Below are 25932 nucleotides of genomic sequence, written 5' to 3'. Positions count from 1 at the left end.
TGCTGCTGCACATGTAACATACATGAATTAACCCCCGTAGCAGATCTATACAGGTGGCGCTGGGGAGGTGGAGGGTTTCTGAAAGTGTGCTGCAGACAGTAACAGCAAACAATGCCAAGTATTTGAATGTTTGAGCAGGAAGCTCATTGGTCGCTGATTAAACGGCAACCAATCAGCTTGTGCTATGTAGATAACGATATGATTGCTACCAATAAGTTAAAGACCTATCAGCTTGCACCATTCAGAGTTTCATGCCAGAACTATGTAATAATCTAAGTTTACATTACAATACTACCATTATTGTCTCAAATTCTTCACTTCACCAAGCTTTTATTTTGGCAGATAATGGAATGCTGTAAACTTAGAAGTTTATGTGATGTTGGAAATGATGCAGTATATGTAATATATGTAAATAAAGTAAACCCCAGCGCATGTTGCGTTCCCTAATGCATGCTAGCCCTGCCCTACAAGGGTAGATGGGGATAAAAAATCTTGCAGAAGTGGGAGAGGTAACTCGATTTACAAACCGCTGTCACCTTCCTGTTGTCATGTGCGAATTACATTGCTTCCTGATATCATGTGGAGGAAAACGGTCGCTATCTCAGACTGAGTACAGAAGCGAACTGAAATTGAGCGGAAGTACGAAGTCTGATGTAGTCAGGCTAGTTGGTAATGGTAATAGGAATTTACCTAACGCTAAAAGAAGTTTTGTGCCTCTAACAAGTGCTTTCGACCTTCTTTTTGATCAGAATGGTGTGGAAAACACTTGAGTTTTGCCACAAACTTGTCCCACCGCCTAAACTAAATGCTTTTTCAAGTGCCTCCATACTTGAAAAACTGCAGAACACTACTTTTAAACAGGAAATGACGGAATAATTACGTACATATTTACAGCGGATCTATTTGCACGGGATTAGTTTTACCTGTCCTGAGGTAGTTTTTCCGGACCTTTTTACAGAAGGTAAATGTTGCAGGAATCTTTACTGACATCGTCCGTAATGATTACTGAGATGGCACATTCGGACGGGACTAAAATCACTGAGAAGCTCTGGTAATAATGACTTTACCCCACTTCTCCAAACTAAAACTAATCCCGTCCGAATAGGGCTTAAGCTATATTGTGGTTATCAGATCTCACTGAGATCATTTTGTACAGTCTGACAAGCAACAGTCACAAAGGACCGTAAAAATCATACAGTGTACACCTGGCTTTAGTCTAGGTTCTGGCTTCAATAAACGACTGAAAACAGGATGAAAAACAAGCTGAAAACAACCTACAATAACAGTCATGACAGGCTGACACTGCATTGTAAATTTCATTCTAAAACAAGCAAGTATGTTAATGTGAATTAGTGACATTTTAAATGACATTTCACAGAACTAATCCTCCATTCACCTGCTCTATCCAGATGGTCTGCAGAGAGAGAGAGAGAAACAGAAAGAGAGCGAGCACACTGGCACTTCTAGTCAACCTTGTGACGAAAGTGCAAAGATGGCAACTTCTTTCAGGCAGATGTAAAGCTCAAAGGCTTCAGGATAAGTCTGGCAGAGTAGCTACAGTCTGGAACACAAAGAGCAGCCTCAGTGAACATGGCACACACTGTCAAATGGACTAGACTCAGCAAAAGTATGACACATCCACACTAGATCCACTGACAGGGGCGAGGCAGCCAGAGGATAAAGTTATCCAGACAAACCACACACAATCAGGCTGTTCCAGGTGGATAGAGAGGATAATGCAGAACATTTTGAAATAGATTTACGTGTTTGTCTGTTTGTCTATAAAAAAAAAGAAAAAAAAAGAAAAAACCTGAGCAAAGCTTCGTGATCAAAATATTTAGACTTGAATCAAGCATGACTCATTTGAATTGTCATGTCTGAAATAGGCAAAATGAGCAGTGCTGTAACATTTACGAAGCACCCATGCGACATATGAAATGTAGCCATTACACAAACTGAAGTAAAAATTACTCTGAATCTAGATATAAAACTAAAGTACTAAAGAAAATGTTGTCCCATTTCTCAAGAATCACTGATTTGAAAAATGTGATTAGACTCTGTTACAAATTATGTAAAGAGTAAATATGTCACTGCCTTTTCGAAAACTAATACAAATTTAGTTCACAACATTTTGTTTTCTTGTCACTCATCAATCTTGTTTCTTTTCTTTCATTTTAGCCGTAGCCTACATATCAAGGTGTGTGGTCGGTAAGATTTTTTAAAAATGTTTGAACGAAGTCTCTAATGCTCACCATGACTGCATTTGTTTGATCAAAATACAATAAAAACAGTAATATTGTAAAATATTAAAAATGTTCTCTATTTTAATACATTTTAAGATGTTAATTATTCATGGCAAAGCTGGATTTTCAGCATCAGTTGATCACATGATCCTTTAGAAATCATTCTGATATGCTGATTTGCTGCTCAAGAAACATTTTTTTTTTTTACTATAATTATCAATGTTGAAAACAGTTGTGCCATAGCCTACTGCCATTTAATTTTGTGTAATGAAAGTTCAAAAGAACAGCATTTATTTGGAATATAAATATTTTGTAACATTACAAATGTCTTTATACGCTTTTGATCAATTTATTGCGCTGCTAAATAAAGGGTATTCATTCATTCATTAAAAAAATGCTACTTACGGTATATAGCCTACATATTTTTTATGTTTGATGTCATAACAATAATAGCCTACAAGTAAAAAAGTAGTAATATACCTACTATTTGATGTTAAAAATCTTAATTATATACAATGCTATACAAAAGTGACAAAACTGTCACGGAAAATAAATTCAACAGACCATCTCCTCCACAGACAGCTCACCTCAACTTCTCATCTTTCCCTTGTCATGCGTAGATGAGGCGCATTCACTTTTCCGTCTTCGCTGAGGGATGTTAGCATTAGCAAACGGATTCACATTCGACCTAAGAGGATAATTAACGACTTTAAACTAGCGGTGAGAAAGCTCTGTTACTTCTGCGCAATTTGTTTTAACAGTTTGCATTGTGTTTTTGAATACCATTCGGCTATTGCAGATATCACGATTGTAATATCTAGTGCTCCGCTTGAGACTCTGAAGCCTCGGTGTTTCCTGTGTCGTCTGACCGCTTTTGTCAAGCTAGACGGCAGCGATATCATGCGGCCTACTATCGCTGTAGCTTCGTGCTTCTCCTATACAGAGATGAATGAATAAACGAAGCATGCTTCTTCTTTTCTATTTGCTTATTACTTAAATAACCAATCCTATGTCTTTCTCGTTTTTAACTTTTTCAGTTGTGAGAGTTTTGTCACTATTATTTGGTCGGATGTTTCTAACTAAACTTATTTATTTTCAGGTGTAACTAAGTAAATAATGGCTCCTCAACCCGTCATCCGATCAAGACAAATGGAAAAAGCAATAAACGGAATACCAACTCAAGTTGTCTGCACGGAATTCAGCAACTACATTTTTATAGTTCTGACACAGTATGGTAAAATTGGGACACTTGTGTCGATAACACCTGACACAAGGTCTGGTGACATCAGTGTACCCATGTTCACAACTAGAGTACTGCTGGGAAAGGATGAGGTACGGTTTTAGTATGTTTTTTGTTGGATTATCAATATGGCAAATAAAATCATCTGTGTATTTCACCACTTTTTATCTCTTTTGCAGCCTCTTACACACGTCTACGCCAAGAATGTCACAACGTTTGTCTCACAGGAATCCGGCAACCGACCGGTTCTGTTGGGCCTTTCACTTAAAGACAACAGTGCTGCAACTATGAAAACTGTTAAAGATATGATCAAAGGCTGTCAAGTTTGGTGAAAAGGATGCTAAACTGCAAACGCACTAGATAAGGACAAATTACGTATCTGGAGTTTCAAAAAAAAAAAAAAAAAAAAACACATGGCTTGTCTTCTGTGAATTTAGACGTACCCAAGATACCTGTGCAGACAATCTTATTTGCAATCTGTTGCTACTGCACAAAGCTTGAAATGCTTGATTTTTTTTATTATTTTTTTATTAAAACTACTGTTCAAGATCATTACTTTTTGCTTCTGTATAATGGATGTCTTTCAGCTGTCAAAGATTAAAAGTTATATTTTCTTACCTTGAATAGTTTGGTGGTGTTTAAATGTCTCGGACCAATCCCATGGCCTTTGAAAAGGGACCTGGCTAAACACATTATACAGATAGACACATTACACATATACACATTATATAGAGCTGGTTAGTCCCACCCATCCGTAAAACCCCAAGTGGACCTCTAGGTTGAAAAACCGTCAATGCAAGTGAATGGGAGAAAATAATTATTTTCTGGTCCCGTTTGAATTGTGCCATGAATGTGAACATATGTTGTCTGTGAATTTTTTATATAATTTTTCATGTTACGAGTTTGACAGTATATGGTATGATTCTTCGGCTAGCAGTTGTGGAAAAGACATAACGAGAAAGACTACATGTCACCTATGTGACGTCACCCCATAAAGTTGACTTACCCGTGGTTTTCGCCAACCTCAACGATTTTGTCCTCTCCCTGAAATAAGGCGGTGAAGTGCACCAAAGACACAGCCATGTTTAGCGGGATCCGTGAGCTAGTGTCCGTGTGCGAGTGGTGGTGACGTTTCAAACGCGTCGAAAGCAGCGAAGAGTTGTAGTCCACAAAGTGCTCTCACACAAAGTCTAACCGTATCAAACTTCTACCCGCTAAATTGTAGCATTCTTTACACGAAAAGTTATATAAAAAATTCACAGACAACATATGTTCACATTCATGGCACAATTCAAACGGGACCAGAAAATAATTATTTTCTCCCATTCACTTGCATTGACGATTTTTCAACCTAGAGGTCCAGTGGGGTTAGCGGAAGGGGCGGGACTTACCAGCTCTATAGACTGCAACAGTGTCCGCCCACTTTTTTACCAGCCTTGGTTCTGGAAGTTTTTTCTTTTTCTTTTTTATGTCTTTGTTCAAGAACTATAGGCCATGAATCAAACCAACCAGCTATGATGTGAATCACAACATTAAAAACTTTGATTTAATCAAACAACAATTAACTTGGATTTGATTCAAATCAATCAAATTGATTTGAATCAAACTTTTTTTGATTTGAAAGAATCAATCGAAAATCGGACAAAAAGACAGAGTACAAGACTGTTTACTTAGCTTCTTCAATGAGAGAAAGAGCTACAATCCCATGAAGCATTATGAACGACATAATCAATATAACAACAATGAATGAATATAAACTATTTATTTAAAGATTTAGAAACAATATACTTCAAGTCTATTGCTAAATGCAAAGAGAGACTTGACTCAATTGTCATTTGCAGTGCTACATGGGGGTTAATATAATAGCAATATAATATTTTACAAAATGTTCATTGTTAAACATGATTATAATAAGGTGAAATAATGCAAGCTGATGGCTTTTTAACAAAAGCATACACCATCGATTAACAAACTCTTTCCTCACAGTAGGTCTGCCTTTAAAGGTTTTTAAGTTATTGTTAAACAATTCCTCTAAGGACAAAGTGAAAGGGATTTTTACCTCCTGAATGCTACTCTTACACTCTATTCCTGTTGGAGAATAAATTATTGTTTACTACTAATCACTATTGTATCCAGTGTCAAGCCTCTTATTATGTCTGGTGTCTAATTTACCCCAAAGCAACTGTGACGTCTCTGAAAAACGTAAATTATATTTATTAGAATAATCCATAAACATGCACATCTTGCATTACAGGGTTTTCAAAATGCCTGCACACATTTTTACCCAATCAGTGATGTATGGGAGCATTTTGACCCCACACAAAAAAAAACATTGCTGACATTTACACTCAATTGGAGGGTTAATGTGATCTGAGGCTCCTTTTAAATATCACAGTGCCCAAGTTTACCTGAATTAATCCTATATTATTTATATCAGTATTCACAGTTATGTTCTCTAAGGTACTTGTTATTTTATTGAGCTCTATAATAAACTGAAGTTTATTAAGTGAGATTGCACGTGTGCAGTAGGAATAGTCTACCTTTGATCAACAGGTGCTCGTCTCTGCCTGTCATGTCACGTGACCAAAGACTGAAGTCGCAAGGCAAGGTCACATGACCTGGGTGTGCTGTTTTGTCGCGAAGTACGTACACCTGCTGAGACGGAACAAGCTTGTTGGCGTGGAATTGGGAAAAGGCTTTAGGAAAATAGCCGTGTATACTTTTCTTTGCTTCGGGATTTGTATCACAATCAATTAGTTTCCCGTCGCGGCTGTTTTCACCGAGTTGAACGAGTTCCATCAGACCTGTCAATAGTTAAACGAGGAAGTGCGCGCTTGACTCATCGGTGTCGTCGCGCGGGCCGTGTGTCTAGTGTCTACCTATGGCTACATGTCGCATATTGATCTTTCTATAAGCACTGATGTATGGAATACAATTATTATTTTAGTCCCCCTACGATGTCCAGAGTTAAGTGACGTTTATGATAAAGTGATTTGAGTTTGATCGCACTGAACTTCTCACAGGTGTTGACGGTATAAAGGTAAGTGTTTCATAATTATCTATAACTCGTCTTGCTTTGAGTTACAATAATAGGTTTGATTTAAATGATTGATAGACAGCTTTTCTATTTCGTATGTCTTAGTTAAAAAAATGCAACCCAACATATGCCTTAAATTATGGCCTCTGACGCTCCGTTTACTTTATGTTAAAATCAACATGTAAACCACAGTTTCCGACAGAATATCATGGCAAATGTTGTTGGTAATCATGAAACCATAATACATTGATAGGCTATGAGGCCTTCTTTAAAAAACGCTTTCTTTTTTTGGTGATGCTAGTCTGTAGTTACAAAGGTAGGCTAACACCCGTTTAATTTAGTAAGAAAATAGTAATCATGGTTTCCCTGGTAAATGTTTGTTAAATAAACTATATACCCTACATACAACGTCTTTGTCTTTGGAATAGAAATAGTACAACCTATATAGATGGGTTATATATAGATTAGAGAATAAGCATAGTTTATACGGAGTCAGTAAAATTTCTATTTAAAAATAAATAAATTAATACTTTTATTCAGCAAGGATGCAGTAAATTAATTAAAAGTGAGAGTAAAAACATTTATATCGTTAAAAAATATTTCTGTTACAAATAAATGATTGATTTTGAAACCTGAAATAACGTTGCACAGTTTCCCCCCCAAAAAGTGTGTGTGTGTGTACTGTATATATATATATATATATATATACTTTTTTTTTTTTTTTTACGATTTTCAACATTGATTATAAGAAATATTTCTTTAGCAGCAAATCATCATATTAGAGTGATTTCAGCTTTGACAGCGCAGGAATAAATGACATTTAAAATTATACTGAAGAGTATTTTACTGTATTTGTAATTCAAATAAATGCAGCCTTGTTGAGCAAGCATAAGAGACTTCATTCAAAAACAGTACAAAAAAAAACAATTGTACTGACCTCAAACTTTTGAACGGTATTTTATGAGTAGCCTAAGTTGTAAATGAAAAAGAAAATAAATATTTATAACTAATGTAATATCAATTAGTTTTAATTAAATCTTTAAAAAAAGATAAAAAAAATTCTTTTCTTTTTTCCCCTACAGATGAATGAGTCCAGAACTACTACAGCTGCTTTCAGCACTCTGTTAGTGGATTCAGATAAAAACATGGATAATTCAGTCCCTTTGTCGTCGTACTCAATCCTGTCAAATATAACTGGCATGTCTAACATGACCGTAATCAGGACAAGTAATGGAACTGAAATAGTGGGGGACGACAAGATCTTCCTCAACACCCCCACTGCTCAAGCCTTGTCTGGCATTTTCGTTTGGTCCGCACTCATCATCACCTGTCATCAGGTAGGCTAATTTACAGGAACTAAATGTCTCTAATGCGTTTGAAGACAAGAAATTCTTAGAAATCCTTTTACAGCCAACCACTCACACATCTAGCACAATTTCTGAGGCCATGAAGCTGCTTATTTAGCAACAGAAAGGCATTGCTGCTGCCTTTAAAACAGTAAGAGGTATAGCCAGTATGGGCCATGATGTGAGGAGCAAATCTCAGCATTAAATGGAGTGGCCCAGGGAAAGCTGGAGACACTAACAGCAGAGGTTTATTCAGAGCACACGCAAATAAAAGCAAATAACCTAGGCGGGGAAAACAAAAGCTGTTCCACGCCGTCTCCTCCCCTCATACCTGACCTCAGGCTCATTATCATCAGCAGATCTTGATAATACTATGTCACTTTAGAAGGTTAATCTCTGTTACACAGTCATTAAAAACCACAGCAATAACTAACCCTCCACTCCCTGCCTCCACTGCTTATCGATCATCAGAGATCAATAAATACCTAGCTGTTTGTTCTGAACAGTCATCCATGTTTTCTTTGCTCTAATGTTCCGTTTAGAGCACTGTTAGCCGTCCTTGACCAATCACATTTAACTACAGAGCGGAGTCTTTTTTCCCAGAGCTGATAAGAGTGCTGTGTAAACACAGAAATATGGCTATAGTGTACTCTGGTGATCTAATGCGAGGATACCGTAACCAGTAATACATGTGCCATCTGCAATGTGCACTTTAGAAACAGGAACTTTTTTTAAGGGAAATTATTGTCTCTATGACAAGATATTTCTCAGGCTTGTGTGTGTGTGTGTGTGTGTGTGTGTGTGTGTGTGTGTGTGTGTGTGTGTGTGTGTGTGTGTGTGTGTGTGTGTGTGTGTTTTTGTTAGTGCCTGGCAGTATTTCAAGTGGTCGTTTGTGTTTTTTATAGCCATAGTAGTTTAGATATAAATCTGTTGGCTCGGTCTTATACACTAACAGTAAAACATTTGGATACACTCGAGTCAACTGACTCGTTTGATCATGATTAAGACATATATATTTTGCTTGAAATTAGTGTTAAATAAATTGAGCCTATGTACAGTACCATTCAAAAGTTTGGGGGTTTGTAAGATATTTGAATGTTTTGAAAGAATGCTCTCCAAGGCCGTTTTAAATCAAAAGTACAGTAATATTGTGAAAGATTATTACAATTTAAAATAACTGTTTTTTTTTAATATTTTCAAATTTATTCCTATGATGGCAAAGCTGAATTTTCAGCTGCCATTTTCTTCAGAAATCATTCTTATATGCTGATTTTTGTGCTCACCAAACATGTTTTTTTCTTATTATTATCAGTGATGTGCTACTTGATAGTTTTGTGAAAACGGATGCTTTTTTAAGGATTTTTTTGATGAACAGGAAATTGGAATGAACAATAACTTTATAAGTGTTTTTACAGACACTTAGATCAATTTAATGCATCCTTGCTGTATGAAAGTACTAATTTCTTTAAAAAAAACGTACCAACCACAAACGTGTGTGTGTATATATGCATATACATGTACACAACTGTATATCATATATATATATATATATTTATATATATTTATTATTATTATTATTTTATTTTTTGACACAAATGTAAATTAGCTGTTTAAAAAGCATCCAAGTTGGATACCATGAAGTTGGTTGAGAAAATGTGGGCAAAGGATAGCTATTTTCGTGTTATTTGTTTTATTTTCATAGTTTTATCTCTAAAAGAGCTTTTTTTTTTTCTAAAATGTGGAAAACGGTGCTATTAAAGCGAGTAGGTGCGTCCGTCCAAACATTTGACTGGTAGTATATGTTCACTAGTTTAAAGCAGAAACTACAGCGAGAGCAATATTTGTGTGCCCAGCCTTAGTTTATAGAGGAAGTTCTTTTGTGTTTGATGAAAGACCATCATTCACTAACCTTTACACCAGCTGTATCAATAAAAGAGTGATAAGGGCCGTTTTTTTAAGATACCAGACTGCTCAATAAGTCTTCTTGCTGAGGCTTGGTCATTTCTTTGTAGATATAAACATGCTGAGCAGTTCTAATTTGCTTTGGTATTTCCATGTCCTTTATATTTTCCTGTTCATTACAGCTGAAAGCGCATCATACCTGAATATCCATTTCTGTCGCATATGAATGAGCTCACTATGCTGCCTATGGCAAGGTGAAATCAGTTGGAGGTGGATGAGTTTTGTGTAAAAGTAATTGTCAGGTGAAGTGCCGGCACAGTATGAATATACCCATCTTGTGTGTCGAATTACCAATTATATTTGCAGACATTGTTCGGTTTCGGGAAAGGTTGAAATCTAATTTCCTTGCTCTTGCTGGTATGTTTTGAATCCTTTTTCATTGCAACCTATATGACCCATGAAGAAATTTAATATAGAATATGTTTCTCAAGCATCCGTTATGTAATTGAACTACTGGGATCGTACTGATGGAGAGCAGAGGTCAGGAAAGGTATTTCTTCAGCTCTGAATTGCAGCGCCCACAGTGTCCCCGATGGACTTTGATTTGATTGCCTCCAAAGCATCTTGTGTGCCATACGAAAGCCAACACTTCTGAGAAGCTGACAGTTCTGAAGCGGCCAAGCAACGCCAGGATGCTGTATAGAGACTGAAAAGGAGTCCCTGTGTCATGGTTTTCCTCTTCAAGTCATAATCAATTCCAAACAGTCGGTTTTTGTCCCTCAGCCTAGCAGCTGAACGACGACTCCTCCGCGGCTTTGCAAACTGCAACATTTGTAAATCCTGAGGAGATTAAAGGAACCCTCAGGATTGTTTTAGTATTTCACAGCCTTTCTCGACTTCTCTGCAAAAGATTCTCCCGGCGGAGCTTTCCTTGCGCTCTGCATACTAAAGGCAGAAATTGAGATTGCGTTCCTAAAACACACTGTTCTGAAGTTACTGATTTGCCTGCAAAACTTTCCCATCAGTGCCAGGGATATCAAAAGAGTCGTTGAAAACCAGCTATTTAGACCATAAGCATCTTCTGGGCCAGCCCCTCTTAAGTGAATTGTTATATATGGCACTGACAAGGCGCCAACAGCACTCTTGGGTCTGCCTTTTCTCAGCTCTCTAGTTTTTACAAGCTTTATGGTCTTAACGTTGGTGGTACACCTTGTGATTCACCGGCTCTCAGAACAGTGTGTTTGGGGGCCTCGCAGCTCCACCAGCAGTTCCTCTCTGCTTCAGACAGGTTGTAATTAGCTTTGGCTCCAATTCTGCGTCAGCCAGCAGACAGTCAATGGCCAGAGCCATTACTGTGAGCGCGGCTCTCTCTCACTGTCAGCTCCGCATTATGGAGTCTGGGAGACTGTGAACTTATTTCCCCTGCAGGCTAGGTGAAATGGAGGACATCAGTTCAGAGAGCAACTCCCCCAGCTTTTTCGAGAGCCCACAAATGCATCAAGCCTCCACCCGTGGAATGAAGGACTCAAATAATCTGATTTCAAATGATTGAGTATCCAAGAGTTTAAAGAGCCCAGCGAATATTGAGCCCCCTTAGTAATATTGTGAAGTTCAAAAGGGACTTTAAGGACATGCACAGGCATCTCAAATGTAGATTATAAACTTTGAAACTATATTACTGATATATGCATACATGTGACTCTACAGTAGTGGCCAAAAGTGATGTCCAGAGGGGATATTTGTGTGTTTGACCCGACACGTTTGATTAAACCATATACACACAGGGCTTGAATTTCGGTGCGGGTATTGCGCATATTTTTTATCATTCCCGCAGGTCTCCCATTTATAATGCGGGAAATTCCCGCAAACATTGATTCACTTTAGCATGTAGGTTCAGGTTGTATTAGTAAATTAATCCACGCAGATGGAAAATCAAATCAGTCATTTTAAAACTGTCTGCGAGACGCAATTTCACAAACAGCGTGAGTGATTCAGCGGCGCTGCGTCTTCTATCGCTTCTATCTCGCGTCTCTCAAAATGGGTTGCACAATGCAATCGTTAAGCGCGCAGCAGGCGGCGGAAATACACTCTCGCATTTCGGGAGTCGATCGGGCCAGCATTCAGTGGCGGATTTAGCAAATTGGGGGCCCAAGGCGAAGGTATGTATGGGCCCCCCATCCGATCTTTAAAGGTGCAATGTGTCATATTTCTGAGGATCTATTGACAGAAATGCAATATAAGATCCATAACTATGTTTTCAGTGGTGTATAAAGACCTTACTTAATGAACCGTTATGTTCTTATTACCTTAGAATGAGTCATTTATATCTACATAACCGCGGGAACCCCCTTCTATGAAGAACGACTTATTGTGACGTCTAAAAATCACACACTGCACCTTTAAAAGAGAGCGAAATCTTTTTTTTACAGACTGAATGGTGAATAGGCAGGTAAAGGTTGGAGAGGAGAAATAAAACTTCCCCTTTAAACCTTGCATACACTTATTCACTCCTAAACAGAAACGTTACAATGTTTACATGGTACAATTTCTGGTAAGCTCTGTTTATTTTTTTTTATTTTTTTTTTTTTTGCTTGACAAATTTCACCATTTCGATTCAATTCTTGTGATTTGATTCAATATTGACTCATTTGGATACATATTAGGTACACAAGATAGGCGTTAATTTTTCTCAAGAAAAAAAAACTCACATAATGCTGTGAACATACAGAGAGCCATATCAGCTGGTATTATTTAAGGTTAAAAATAACTAAAATTAAACAATGCTTTTTTATTATAATTAAATTATAAGTAAACAATATACTAAATAAATAATATAGTAGGCCTACACATAGGCCCTATTTAGCTAAATACTCTTTATATCTTATTTTTCTAGTCAACTAACATGCTATAGCCTATATTATGGTAACTAAATGGCTTTCCTGAGGAACGTTAGGCTAAATGTTATGTGACGATTGTTCTCCAGCTGTTTTACCTCTTTCCGCGGTTGAAAAACACTGATTGGTCGATATTATGAATAAGGAATACATTTTGGTAAGTTATTACCGAAGATGATCAGTTCACGTGCCTCTAGGGATCGGTCACGTCACATTACAAGCTCCAAACGGTATTTATTATTTCGTAATAGAATTGACAGAATCTGAGACCTGAGATTTTTCATATCATAAGTAATTTAAACTGCTCTGTTTTGTCTGTCGGTCTCCATGTCCTCTTTGCTTCACGATCTTTCTGTGCGTTGGACGTTTGTTGTTCCTAGCCATAAAAAAGTTTGTCATCTTTGGCAGCTTTCCCAAATAGCCTACTTACAGTATCTGAGTCTTTTTTTTTTTCTTTTTTTTGAGACGCTTGGGTAACTTCGAAACTTTTAATTTTCACGTTTAGACTCATCTTGCTCTGTTTGTGTATTTCCTGTATCGTTGTTGTCATTGTCAGCGGGCATCACAAAAAAGTTTGTTACCTTATTCTGCAATTTTTCCTCCTTTTTTCAGCACCGCTTGTGTAGCTTCGCTTCATTTTTACTCTACTACTCTGTACACTCTGTCAATCACTTCTTTTTCTCTGTCAGTTTTTTGTCGCAATACAGCCTTGTCACTTTCGCAGATGCGTGAGATAATGGAATAGTCCAATGTAGTGAGGTGGGGGGCCCCCTCCTTTCTGCGACTAATGATTTGATGCCATTTTTCGCAAATGGAGATTTAGAAATATATAATTTGCGAAAAAAAAAAAAAAAAAAAACTTAAGCATAAATTAATGGGGCATTTTGGGGGCCCCTAGGTAGCTTGGGGCCCAAGGCAATTGCCGACCTTTGCCTAATGGTAAAGTCCGCCCCTGCCAGCATTGCATCACGAGTAACTAAAGTTTACCATTTGCACGTCTTTTTAAGTCTCACCAGTTTAAACAGTCACGCGATTTTAAACTCTTCGGTACTTGCGCGCTGTCTGAGAGATGCTTTTTTCTCTGCACACATACATAGAGTAAAGCAGCCTCACAAACAGCTCGCGGGTAACAAAAGTTATTTTTCGTGGATTATAAATCGCTTTAACAGTCAAAAACATAAGAAAATGATGTCAATTTCGGTCTTGGAGAGTATCCTCTAGTCTAAACACAGTCGGTTATGTCTTAAATAAGCATAAATCGCACGTGACCGTATAATGAAAACAGGATCCGTGCACTAGCTCTTAAAGGGACAGCAGCCATATGTGTCTGTCATTAATTTGTTTGTCAAAACAACAAAACATAGATTTCATTTTAAGGAATCAGGATTAATAGCCTATGAATTTAATTTAGTCAGGACTAAAATACTACCCAGTGTTATTTTACATTTGATTAGGCTACTTTATTCAGTCTCTGTAGTATTTCTGAATAGTCTACTAGTTTTAGACCTAAGCAAAAACTTTTCTCTTTATTTCTCTTTATTGATATCTTTATTCTATTGTATTTATTTGTGCTACTTTTTTCAATGTAGTTCAAAGATTGAAATCAAGCTTCCTTGAGTTGTGTAAATTCTTAAGAACAAAATGACCCCATTGTAAAAATGCAATGAGTAGGCTAAGCATACATTTAGGCGAGATAAATGTAATTAAAAAAAAAGTCTAAACTCCCCCCTCAAATGAAAAATTCCCCCCCATAAGAATCACCTAAGGGGGGATTTCCCCCCATTTTCCAAAATGAAATTCAGGCCCTGTACACACACATATACACAGTATCTCACGAAAGTGAGTACACCCCTCACATTTCAGCAAACATTTTAGTATATCTTCTCAAGGGACAATACTATAGAAATTAAACTTGGATAGATTTGAGCGTAGTCATTGTGCTGCTTGTATAGCAGTGTATATATAGTAACATACAGCCATTATTGTCAAAATAGCTGGCAAAAAAAGTGAGTACACCCAAAGTGAACATGTCAAAACTGTGTCCAAAGTCTCAATATTTTGTGTGAGCACCATTGTTATCTAGCACTGCCTTAATCCTCCTGGGCATGGAGTTCACCAGAGCTGCACAGGTTGTTGCGGGGACCCTCTTCCACTCCTCCATAATGACATCACGGAGCTGCTGGATGTTAGACACATGGCACTTCTCCACCTTCCACTTGAGGACGCCCCACAGGTGCTCAATAGGGTTAAGGTCTGGAGACATACTTGGCCACTCCATCACCTTCAGCTTCAGCTTCCTCAGCAAGGCAGTCGTCATCTTGGCGGTGTGTTTTGGGTCATTTATCAATGCCGTTCAGCCCAGTTTCTGAAGGGAGGGCACCATGTTCTGCTTCAGAATGTCAAATGTACATGTTGGAATCCATGTTTCCCTCAATGTAGCGCAGCTCCACAGTACCAGTCTCCAGACCATGATGCTACCACCACCATGCTTGACTGTAGGCAATACACAGTTTTCTTGGTACTCCTCACCAGTGCGTCGCCACACATGCTGGACACCATCTGAGCCACACAAGTTTATCTTAGTCTCATCAGACCACAGGACATGGTTCCAGTAATTCATGCTCTTGGACAGGCTGTCTTCATCAAACTGTTTGTGGGCTTTCTTGTGAGCCAGCTTCAGAAGAGGCTTCCTTCTGGGACGACGGCCATGCAAACCGACTTGTTGCAGTGTGCGGCGTATGGTCTGAGCACTGACCAAGCTTCTGCCCCTGACGCACAGCATGAGGACTCAACTTCTTTGATTGACCCCTGTGAGGCATGTTCCAAGTGGAACCCATCTTGGAAAACCTCTGTATGACCCTGCCCTGTACTGTATCTCAGTTTCAGGGTGTTACCAATCTTCTTATAGCCTAGGCCATCTTTGTGGAGAGCAACAATTCTAATTCTCAAATCCTTAGACAGTTCTTTGCCATGAGGTGCCATGTTGAACATCCAGTGATCAGTATGAGAGAATTGTATTCAAAGCACACATTTTAACTGCTCTAATACAAGATACACAAATTTGTATGGTCCTGTCAAGCAGACAAAAACATGAAAATGATGAATAGGACATGTGGCTTTGCATGGTTAAACAACATACAGCTAATGTCACTTAGGGTGTACTCACTTTTGTCGCCAGCTATTTTGACAATAATGGCTGTATGTTACATAGTAGCACCTTAAGATAATAATATACACCTAATAAAATAATAATAAACTTAATGTGTTGTATGGTAACTGCAATTTAAAAATGAAATATATATTATACCTGGTTGCGACCTGTTTTAAAGGAGAACTCCGGTCAATTTTAACATTGAGCTAATTTTTTTGTACATTTGGAGTGGTGTCAATACAGAGAACAACGACAAAAATCAGTGTTGCCTACACCGAGTTATTCTATTTTTAAAATTTGCACCCTGTTGACTTCAATGGGGCAAGTACTAAACCTGCTTTTAGCCTCTTAACATCCTTGATGTGTCATCACAAGTGCACAGAAAATGTGAGTGATTCCTTCTGAGTGAACACGAGTGGATCTGACTGCAGTAGATGTGAAAGATATGTATAAAAATGATGTTATTTAAGCCAGCGCAAATACGTGTTTACATTCTGTTTTCGGTTGAAGTCCAAAGTAATCGATTGCCGAGTTCACGCGCATAGGTTTAGTTACCTATGATCACGCGCGTGAACTCGGCAATCGACTACTTTGGACTTCAACCGAAAACAGGATGTAAACACAGGTATTTGCGCTGGCTTAAATAACATCATTTTTATACATATCTTTCACATCTACTGCAGTCAGATTCACTCGTGTTCACTCAGAAGGAATCACTCACATTTTCTGTGCACTTGTAATGACACATCAAGGATGTTAAGAGGCTAAAAGCAGGTTTAGTACTTGCCCCATTGAAGTCAACAGGGTGCAAATTTTAAAAATAGAATAACTCGGTGTAGGCAACACTGATTTTTGTCGTTGTTCTCTGTATTGACAGCACTCCAAATGTACAAAAAAATGAGCTCAATGTTAAAATTGACCGGAGTTCTCCTTTAAAGCTAAAAATAAAAAAGATGATAACAGTTTGTAGTTACAACACCTTTAAAAAAATGCATGTATTGTGTCAGTGGTGTTCAACTTTTTCTTTTTGAAGTGTGTAGTTAATATCCGGTCAGCATTAGTGTGGTAAACATTGCTTTTGCTCTGTTAACCATCCATAAACTGTTATAGACATATCAGTTTACTGTTATTAAACAACACTGGTATTACCGCATCCTGTTTGTCCAGCTCACTTTCCCCATATATGTTACTATAGCAGTGTCTGTTGATACGAAACCTCACTTGTTTTCTTGCCACTTTTTCATCTGCTCTGCAGCGTGTTGCTCCAATGCACATTTTAATCATTTGCATTTCACTGTTTTTGCTATTTAAGTCAGACTTATTTATTTTTGTAGTCGAGCATGAGCACTTTGTCTTTCTCAACACACTTTTTGTCTTTATAGATATACTTGCACCTGAGGTCGTACACGGTGCCAAACGAGCAGCGCTACATCATCCGCATCCTCTTCATTGTCCCCATCTATTCTTTCGACTCCTGGCTCAGCCTGCTGTTCATCAGCAATGACCAGTATTATGTGTATTTCGACTCTGTTCGTGACTGCTATGAAGGTACAGTAAATCTGAGCTGCTCTCTGCCCTTACATCCTCTTCTGCCTCACGGGCGTAATATTATTCAGCACAAATATAGTGCTGGTGGAATGATGTGTGCTGTTGTTTTTAAGTCTGGCCTGCAGTGAGGGAGGAGAGGCTGCTTTACAGACATAGGGTTGCAGGTTTCATAGAGGGGAAATGGATACATGTTCATTGTAACTGAACAAACCTGTTGGTCATGGCACAGTCAGAAAGGAGGCAGGCCAAATGTCTCTGTTATCATCTTTTCAGACCTATCCCACTGCTGCTAGACAATGACTATTTATAACAGTTTTTTTTTTTTTCTGTTTAAGTTACATGGGAAAATTCCAGGGTGGGGATTTATTTTACCTTAACCATTTTATTCCATACACGTATAAAGTTAAAAGTATTTGTTGTATTCTTTATTGGGGTAGGTAAGATTTTTAAAGGTTTTTTAAAGAAGTCATTTTTGCTCGTCAGGGCTGTATTTATTTGATCAAAAATAAACTATTACTCCAGTCTTTAGTTTCACATGATCTTCAGAAATCATTCTAATATGCTGATTTAGTGAAACATTTCTCATTAGTGTTGTAAACAGGTGCTTAATAATTTTGTGAAAGCCATGATACATTTTTCTTCCCTTTTTTTTTGATTAATAGAGTTTAAAAGAACAGCGTTTATTTGAAATAGAAATCTTCTTGTGACAATGCAAATATCTTTACTGCCACTTTGTTTAATGCATCCTTTCGGAATAAAGTATTAAATTATTTGAATATAATATAGGTACTATAATATAAATATAATTGTAATTTAAAAGATGTTCAGTCTTAGTCATAGACCATCAGTAAAATCTTACCACAAGTAATAGTTGTACACACTGAGAGACAATGAGATCTGACCATCTAATCTGTCTTTAAATAGACCTCTTAGGTTAAGATGGATTTCCTGGACACAAACAACTCCTCAATCTTGATGTGTGATGTAGGGCTGGGTATCGTTCAAAAAATTTCGATACCAATACCGATACCGATACCTTGATTTCGATACCGGTTCCTGAACGATACTTTTTTCGATACCAATTTTATGAAATCCATTTTAACAAGATTACATAACACATTACCTCAGAAAAACTTTAGTTTTATTTTTTCAGTTTGACTCATGCTCCTTAGTCAGTGCACAAAGGAACAAAAAAAGCACAAAGGAACAAAAAAAGCACAAAGGAACAAAATATTCCTTATACATATACATAAGGAACAAAATATTTTTTATAAAGAGCTCATGCTCACCAAAGCTGAATTTGTTTGATCAAAAATACAGTAAAACTTGTAATATTGTGGAATAGTATTACAATTTAAAATCTTATTTGAATATATTTCAAAATGTAATTTATTCCTGTGATGTCAAAGCTGAATTTTCAAAATCATTACTTCAGTGTCACATGATCCTTCAGAAATATGAAAACAGTTTTTGGAAACTATGATACATTTTTTCATGATTCTTTGATGAATAAAATTTTCAAAAGAACAGCATTTATTTGAAACAGAAATCTTTTGTAACATTACACATGTTTTAATGGTCATTTTTGATCTTTAATGCATCCTAACTGAAAAAAAATTCTGACCAACACATTTTTGAACGGCAGTATACATTCAGTAGGCCATTATTATTGCAATACAAACAGGGTATCTCTTCATATAAAATATATAAAAAGGTATCTCTTCATTTTTTTTCAACTTTCTGCTCTTATGTTTACTCCGTGCACTGTCAAGGGCTTCATCATATCTGCCGCGGTACCGGTCTTTGCAGCAATTATTTTACCGCAAATACTGCATCGCGCGCTGTTGGCATCGAGCCTGGAGAAATGTAGCCACACTTTTGATCGACTTTTCCACATCTTTAGGGTATTGTGAGTGTGTGTGCTCGCGTCTCATAGAGTATGTGCGCGAGTTTGTGTGTGTGTGCTCGCGTCTCATATGAGAATGTGCGTGGACAGTTTGTGTGCGCGCGCGCGCGTCTCATATGAGTAGGCTATGTGCGCAGAGAGTTCCACGCGTGTGTGTAGAGTTTGCGTGTATGTGCGTGAGCGACTTTAGGCGTGTCGTTGTGTGTTTCATGTATTTGTTTGAGCACTGACGTTGACGAGTTAACCCCTCAGGTATCGAAATCTGGTTCCGAAAAACAAGTCATTTTTCGATACTCGATAGTATCGAGGCAATTCGGTCGGTACCTAAAAAGTATCGAACTCGGTACCCAGCCCTAGTGTGATGAGATGTTCTGTCATGTCAAACATGTTCTTTATGCTTCTCATTTAAAGCTCTTACTGCAAATTGCTTAAGTTAGGCTCTCATGTATGATTTTTTTTTTTTTTTAAGCATTTGTGATATACAACTTCCTGAGTCTGTCTTTTGAGTACCTCGGTGGAGAAAGTGCCATCATGTCGGAAATAAGAGGAAAACCCATTCAGTGAGTATCTATATAAAAAAAATTGCTAGGTGAATAAACAGTGAGCAGCATTTAAGGCATGGTAGGTGTGCTCCCTTTGCAAAGGCTTAAAGCGATAGTTCACCCAAAAATGAAAATTCATCATCTACTCACCCTCAAGCACTCCCGTTCATCTTCAAGAAACAAATGAAGATATTCATATGGATTATTTTTACGATCTCTTTATGAACTTTTTGAAGGTCAAAGTGGTAGTTGCTTAGCATTCAATGGAGGGACAGAAATAGCTCACATTTGATTAAAAAAAAATCTTAATTTGTCTTTCGAAAATGAACAAATGTCTTACAGGTTTGGAACTTACAGGGTGAGTAAATGATGACAGAATTTTAATTTTTGGGTTAACTAACCCTTTAATTATGCTGCCTCCTAAAATACCTAATTTTGGCCAAATTCAAAGGTCGGCAAAATTCTAGTCCCACAATGCAGTGTAAAGTGCTTGGAGAAAACAAAAATCAAACAAACACCTCATGAAGCTCCTCTGGAAGTATGGTGACCACCATCTTCATTTTAAATTTGGTTGTCATCGCCCACATGGCCACCATGACTCAGAGCATGTGTGTTAACCTCTACTGTAGGTTAAAGCTCTGACAGCATTTTCTATTTTTTGTGCAACATCATTTTTCGCCTGCCTATGTCTTAAGAGATCAATTCATCAAACTACTCTCAAGAATAGCCTTACCTTTTACATGTTCCTCTTTATTTGCCTTTAACAGGTCCAGTTGCCTATACGGGACATGCTGTTTAGGAGGAATTAGTTACTCAATTGGCTTCCTGAGATTCTGCAAGCAGGTTTGTTCCTATCTTTCTATAAAATCCAACTTTTCCTTCAACATTTTTCATAGCATTTTTTTTTTTTACTTTTTAAAAATTCTGAAATGTTTAGCTTATTTCCAGGTTTTACATCTGATTTTCAGTGTGGTCTCATACTTTTGGACCTCACTTATGTCTCATATCCCATTCTGTTTTGACCTGCAGTTGTATAAAGAAAATGGTGATGTGTAAACAGTGTAAATGTTAATAAGAGGGTCAGAATTTCTGTGACTTCTGTCTCCACAACCTTTATCTACGTTTTCTACCTGAATTATCCTGAAGTAGCAGCTGTTATCTTTGTAACATTGTCTTTCCTGAGCAGCTCCAGTGGTTAATGTAGGGTTGCAAACGGTAGGAAGCAGGTGCAAGTAGCTTGATAATAAGCACAAAAAAAAGCTATTGCCGCCAGACTGATGCTGTCTGCGCGGCAGCTGAGGAACTCGCTCGTACTTTGAGAATAATACTGATGGAAATTGGACTTGAGAGCTCCATCCCCCATTCTGAAAAGAATGTGAATTGAACTTTTTTTTTTAATAGGAAGTGAAATTTCAAAACACATAAATCTGTCTGACCGGATGCCTACATGTGGGATTTTCAAAGCATCACCTCACGATATACCAGACTGTAGCGGAGACAGAGCGTGCTTTGATTATTTTGAGACGGCTTTTCACACAGACAGCTTCGATTTAAAACTTGAATTCCACGTTGATGTTTCAAGCAGTCGATTCCGACTTGCATGTAGTGAGATTGGGGGGAAATTCTCCTTTGCGTCATTCTCAATGAGTGGATTTGTCAGTCATGTCAAACTTTGTGTTGATTATGTAAGAAATAAGCACTGCCTGTCAAAAATAAGCATGTAACATTACCATGCCTTTGAAAAGAATGAGGACTGGAAGTTCTCTATCACTCAAACTATTTTAAAGGGCCATGTTGACTAAATAGAACAGGCGTAAAAACCAAACCATCACCATTACTCATTGGCTTCTGTTACTAATGTCATCTAGGCCACACTTCAGTTCTGTGTCATCAAGCCCATCATGGCTGTCATCACCATCCTTCTGCAGGCTTTTGGCAAATACCACGATGGAGATTTTAAGTGAGCCACCCTGTCATTAATTTGTATCAGCATCCATTAATAACACAACATCTGCCTTTTTAAATGAGCTGTGCTTCACTCCTTGTGTTGTTTCTCTTCATATAGTGTAACGGGAGGTTACCTTTACATCACCATCATCTACAACATCTCTGTCAGTTTGGCTCTCTATGCCCTCTTCCTCTTCTACTTCGCCACCAGTGACCTTCTAAGACCTTTTGAGCCTGTGCTCAAATTCCTCACCATCAAATCCGTCATCTTCCTCTCATTCTGGCAAGGTGGGTTACTCTGCATTCTTATTTTATGTTTAGTATTCATCTCAAGCTGTTCATTGGCACTTTTGGTAGCCAAGTACAATTACTACGAACAACAATTTTGTCACTAATAGTCAAAGTGGTTGGTCATGCGATCTCAACATGGAATCAAACGTTTTTTTTTTTGTTTTTTTTTTGCAAAAAACGTGTAATGTGGCAGAAGTTACTTGCTCTACCCTTAACAAATACGTTTTAAATTTAGTTAGGCATTTTTAGATTTCTACTTGCTCAATGCCAACTGTTCTCAACCAGGGGGCCTCAGAAAACTTCTAAGCGGGCCTCAAGAATTATTAAATTGTAATTTCTAGTCCTGGAAAAAGTCTTATTAATTGAAATCTTATAAATCCTATAAATAAAGCATTTTTATACATTTTATGAATATGTTTTTCTGTTGATAACACTAAAGTATTTTACCGGGTAAATTGTGAGTAAAAAATACTTTTTAAAAACCGAATGTAAGATAACATGACAGGGTTGTATGACGTAGGAAAAAAGAGCCACAGTGGCTTCCCCGATTACAGCAAATTCCAGTTTCATTACAGATATTTTGCGGCAATTTCCCAGGAAGTGGCGATTTTGTTCTCTTGAACATGTGGAATGATACGCTGCAAAAAATGTTTAGTTTTTACGATATACCAATTTTGTGCACAAGTTTAATATGCAACTTTGGATGGAAATGTAGCTAGTGGGGGCCATTGGAGTCAAAAAGGTTGAGAACCACTGCCCTATGCAAATGTTTTTCTTTGGTTGTCTTTTTCTCAGGTATGGTATTGGCCATTCTGGAGCGTTGTGGTGTGATCCCAGAAGCTCTGGTCATTGATGGTCATGAGGTTGGTGCTGGTACAGTGGCAGCTGGTTGGCAGAACTTCATCATCTGCATCGAAATGTTCTTCGGCGCCATCGCCCTCCGCTACGCCTTCACCTCCAGTGTGTACCACGAGAAGAAGAGTGAAACACCAGGTTAGAAGCTTAAATCTGACACTTTGGAAAAACAAAGCAGAACTAGGAAAGTCTAGATGATCTTAGAAACATGTCTCAGCAAGCCTTTATGAGGCAACTTGAAGTTTTCTTCCTCAGGAGCGTTATGACTCACAGTTCAGAAGACTGTTGTTGGAAAGCTCCCCTCATACCAGCAAGACACAGATCATCATAAAAACTCAGACCTGTGGCATGTCGAATGATGCCATTTCAACGAAATCTTCAGCGGGTGTTTTTCTTGCTGTAAAACTTTCTGTTGTGAATTTAACTTGCAGCATAATGAGGTCGGATGACAAGGAATCGTTTAGCCAAAAATTACAATTCTGTTATTCACAGTCAAGTTCGCAGTAGGGATGTCACGATATCAGATTTTGGCTACATGATTATCATGGGAAAAAGAATTCATGGTAACGATATTATCGCAAGAACTAGCAATTTTGAAGAAAATAGTGCTATTGATCAAATTCACCGTTAAATATATTGTTCTCTTTTTTTTTTTTTTTTTTTTGCTCAGTGAATCACACTCAAAATGCAAGTTTAGTTATTCAAACTAAAGTCAAGTCACATTTATTTATATAGCGCTTTTTAAAATACAGATTGTTTCAAAGCAGCTTTACAGAGATAACAGGAAAATAATGCAACAAAGTTTGTTTCCAGAAGAAAATGGCATCACAGTCCAGCTTAAGTAAGTTCAGTCTCAGTTTCGTTTTTGTTGTAAAAAAGTTATTAATTTAGTTCTTATATATATTTAGTTATTATATATAGCCGTTCTGGAGAAAACCGTGGTGTCGTCGTCCAGCTCAGTTCAGTTCTCATATAATGGTGTCAATGCAGGCAGATCAATATTATTGTTGAAAATTAAATTAACCCCCTGAGGTCGGCTATCGCGCCGGCGCGATAGGCTCGTTTTTTTCCGTATGAGTGCAAAAAAATAATTAAAAAAAAATATTAATTTTTATCTTATATGCTTGTGTTATACATCAATCGATCCTGTTTAGTGTGTTTTTTTTTGTGTATGCTCATAATAAAAACAAAGTGTTGTGCTTTTCGCCAAATAAAGAAAAATAAACATGATGCGAGTTCTGCCTACTCTCCGTCAGTGTAGTCCATTCTGAAACGCGTCCGAAAATGAACTGTAACTCAGCGAATACTCAGTCAAACAGGCATACAATCACACAGGCATGAAGCTTGAATTCAATTCTTTTCAATGAAGTAATTTTTATAAAAAACAAATATTCACAGTTTATGTAATATGTATGCAAAGAGAGAGATGTCAGTCGTTCTCATCTCAGCTAATTAAGTTTTAATGTGCTCCGCCCACGGAGAGCGCGCGCTATTCAAACGCAAATGTGAGGCGATCCAAACAAACCTGTGAAACGCCCACATCAGCTGGATAACACACACCGCGAGTTCACTTTCAGACTTATGTACTTTACGATGCTGTGAGGAATAATACTATCTTGATAATAATCCTGCAAAAATTTACCTCAGAAGTTCTGGAAGTATCATTTCGAGGAGCAAACGGATCCCGAGGAATTAGGTCAGTTCTGTTTGCTTTGTTCTAATCGGAATGAATGAACGCAAAGATGCGTGCTGTTGTGGAGCTACTACAGCTGGCAAAAATACTGTTTAAATATTGATCGCGTTTCTGTGTATGAATGAATGAATGAACGAACGAACGCACAGATGCGCGCTTTTGTGGAGCTACTACAGCTGGCAAAAATACTGTTTTAATATGAATCGCGAATACAAAGAAAGATTACACTGGAAATATTGTTACAATTTTAAATGTTGTTGTAATTGTATAACCTAAAAAAAATATATATATATATATATATATATAAGGATAGATGTAAACAAAATCTTAAAAGGTCATTATAAGCCTTCTCTTTAAATAATTTTATTATGCTTTATTAGTGACACATATTCCAAATCTGAAAATACAGTATGAGAACAATTAACTGCACAATTACTAGAAATGTTTACCTTGGATATTGTACAATTTGCAAGCAAAATTTGTGGAAAAAAACAACAAACCAGTTATATATTGTCCTTGCATTCTTGTGGCTCATTCTTGTGGCTACACACCTGAATGAAAGGCTCATTACGTATGCAGCCTCATTATGCAGGCCCCATTGACTCCACAGGTGTGAATCACGCCCACCCGCATATGGCTTTTCCAAACAAAAAGTGTTTTACAAGATTTAAATCAATGTATTGTGTTATGTGAATGATTAGGCAGGATGATTTTCACATAATTTTGAAGAAAAAATTCTAGGCAACGTCATCCATTAGTCAAAAGTCTTATTTACATATATTTAGAATGTGTTTTATGGCCTTATTTCAGAAACTTTAGTTTTTTGTTTTTGAAAAAACATGCATAAACATTATTCTATCAAAAATACAAACATGTACATGCAAGTTGTTCACATATTATGGTAGCCCTGTTTGTGCTAAATAGAGTGAATTTACACCTTTGCCATTAATATGTTTATAAGCAACTGAAAAAAGCACAAATGTCAGGGCATGTCAGAACATCTCAAGGACCCCAAAAACCCCCCAGACCCCAGAGGGTTAAATGTTAAATTTAATGTTCCTAACTAAGCAAGCCAAAAGCCAATGGCAACAAAGGTGGAAAAAGGCAACAGTGGCAAGGAACCAAAACTCCATCAGGTGACAGAATGGAGGAAAAAAAACCTTGGGAGAACCCAGGCTCAGTCGGGGGGCCAGTTCTCCTCTGACCAACGAACGAACAGTGTATGATTATGATTCAGGCAGCATTACAGGTCAGAAGTCGGATTAGATTGGAACAATCAGAATATTCTCCAGTTCCATCTGGTTGAAAATCGGAGTCATCACGGCGGTAAACACCTA

General features: G+C 37.5%; 2 protein-coding genes across 2 annotated transcripts in view; both read left to right on the top strand.

Moving 5' to 3' along the window:
• Positions 1-2835: 2835 nt before the first annotated feature.
• psmg3 (proteasome (prosome, macropain) assembly chaperone 3) lies at positions 2836-4101 on the top strand. The gene is made up of 3 exons (XM_081389189.1): positions 2836-2963; positions 3343-3575; positions 3663-4101. Exons 2-3 carry the CDS (start codon positions 3360-3362, stop codon positions 3813-3815), a joined length of 369 nt encoding a protein of 122 aa, XP_081245315.1. The 5' UTR covers positions 2836-2963; positions 3343-3359; the 3' UTR covers positions 3816-4101.
• A 1954-nt stretch (positions 4102-6055) lies between these two features.
• The window catches only part of tmem184a (transmembrane protein 184a), a 24267-nt gene continuing 4390 nt past the window's right edge, over positions 6056-25932 (top strand). The window contains exons 1-8 of the mRNA XM_081366093.1: positions 6056-6523; positions 7603-7857; positions 17196-17361; positions 19737-19827; positions 20577-20652; positions 21678-21769; positions 21875-22044; positions 22843-23040. Coding sequence (XP_081222219.1) covers positions 7603-7857; positions 17196-17361; positions 19737-19827; positions 20577-20652; positions 21678-21769; positions 21875-22044; positions 22843-23040 — 1048 coding nt within the window. The 5' untranslated portion in view covers positions 6056-6523. The remainder of the gene's footprint in view (positions 6524-7602; positions 7858-17195; positions 17362-19736; positions 19828-20576; positions 20653-21677; positions 21770-21874; positions 22045-22842; positions 23041-25932) is intronic.

The sequence above is a fragment of the Scardinius erythrophthalmus genome (genome assembly GCF_964197995.2).
Source record: "Scardinius erythrophthalmus genome assembly, chromosome: 1".
Taxonomy (NCBI): Eukaryota; Metazoa; Chordata; class Actinopteri; order Cypriniformes; family Leuciscidae; genus Scardinius; species Scardinius erythrophthalmus.
The sequence above is the reverse complement of the archived record's forward strand: the minus strand, read 5'-3'. Positions and strand labels throughout refer to the sequence as shown.

Coding starts and splice junctions, on each gene's coding strand:
- psmg3 (XM_081389189.1), top strand. CDS start 3,360: ATGGCTCCTCAACCCGTCATCCGATCAAGACAAATGGAAAAAGCAATA. Junction 3,576..3,662: donor TACTGCTGGGAAAGGATGAG/GTACGGTTTTAG, acceptor TCTCTTTTGCAG/CCTCTTACACACGTCTACGC.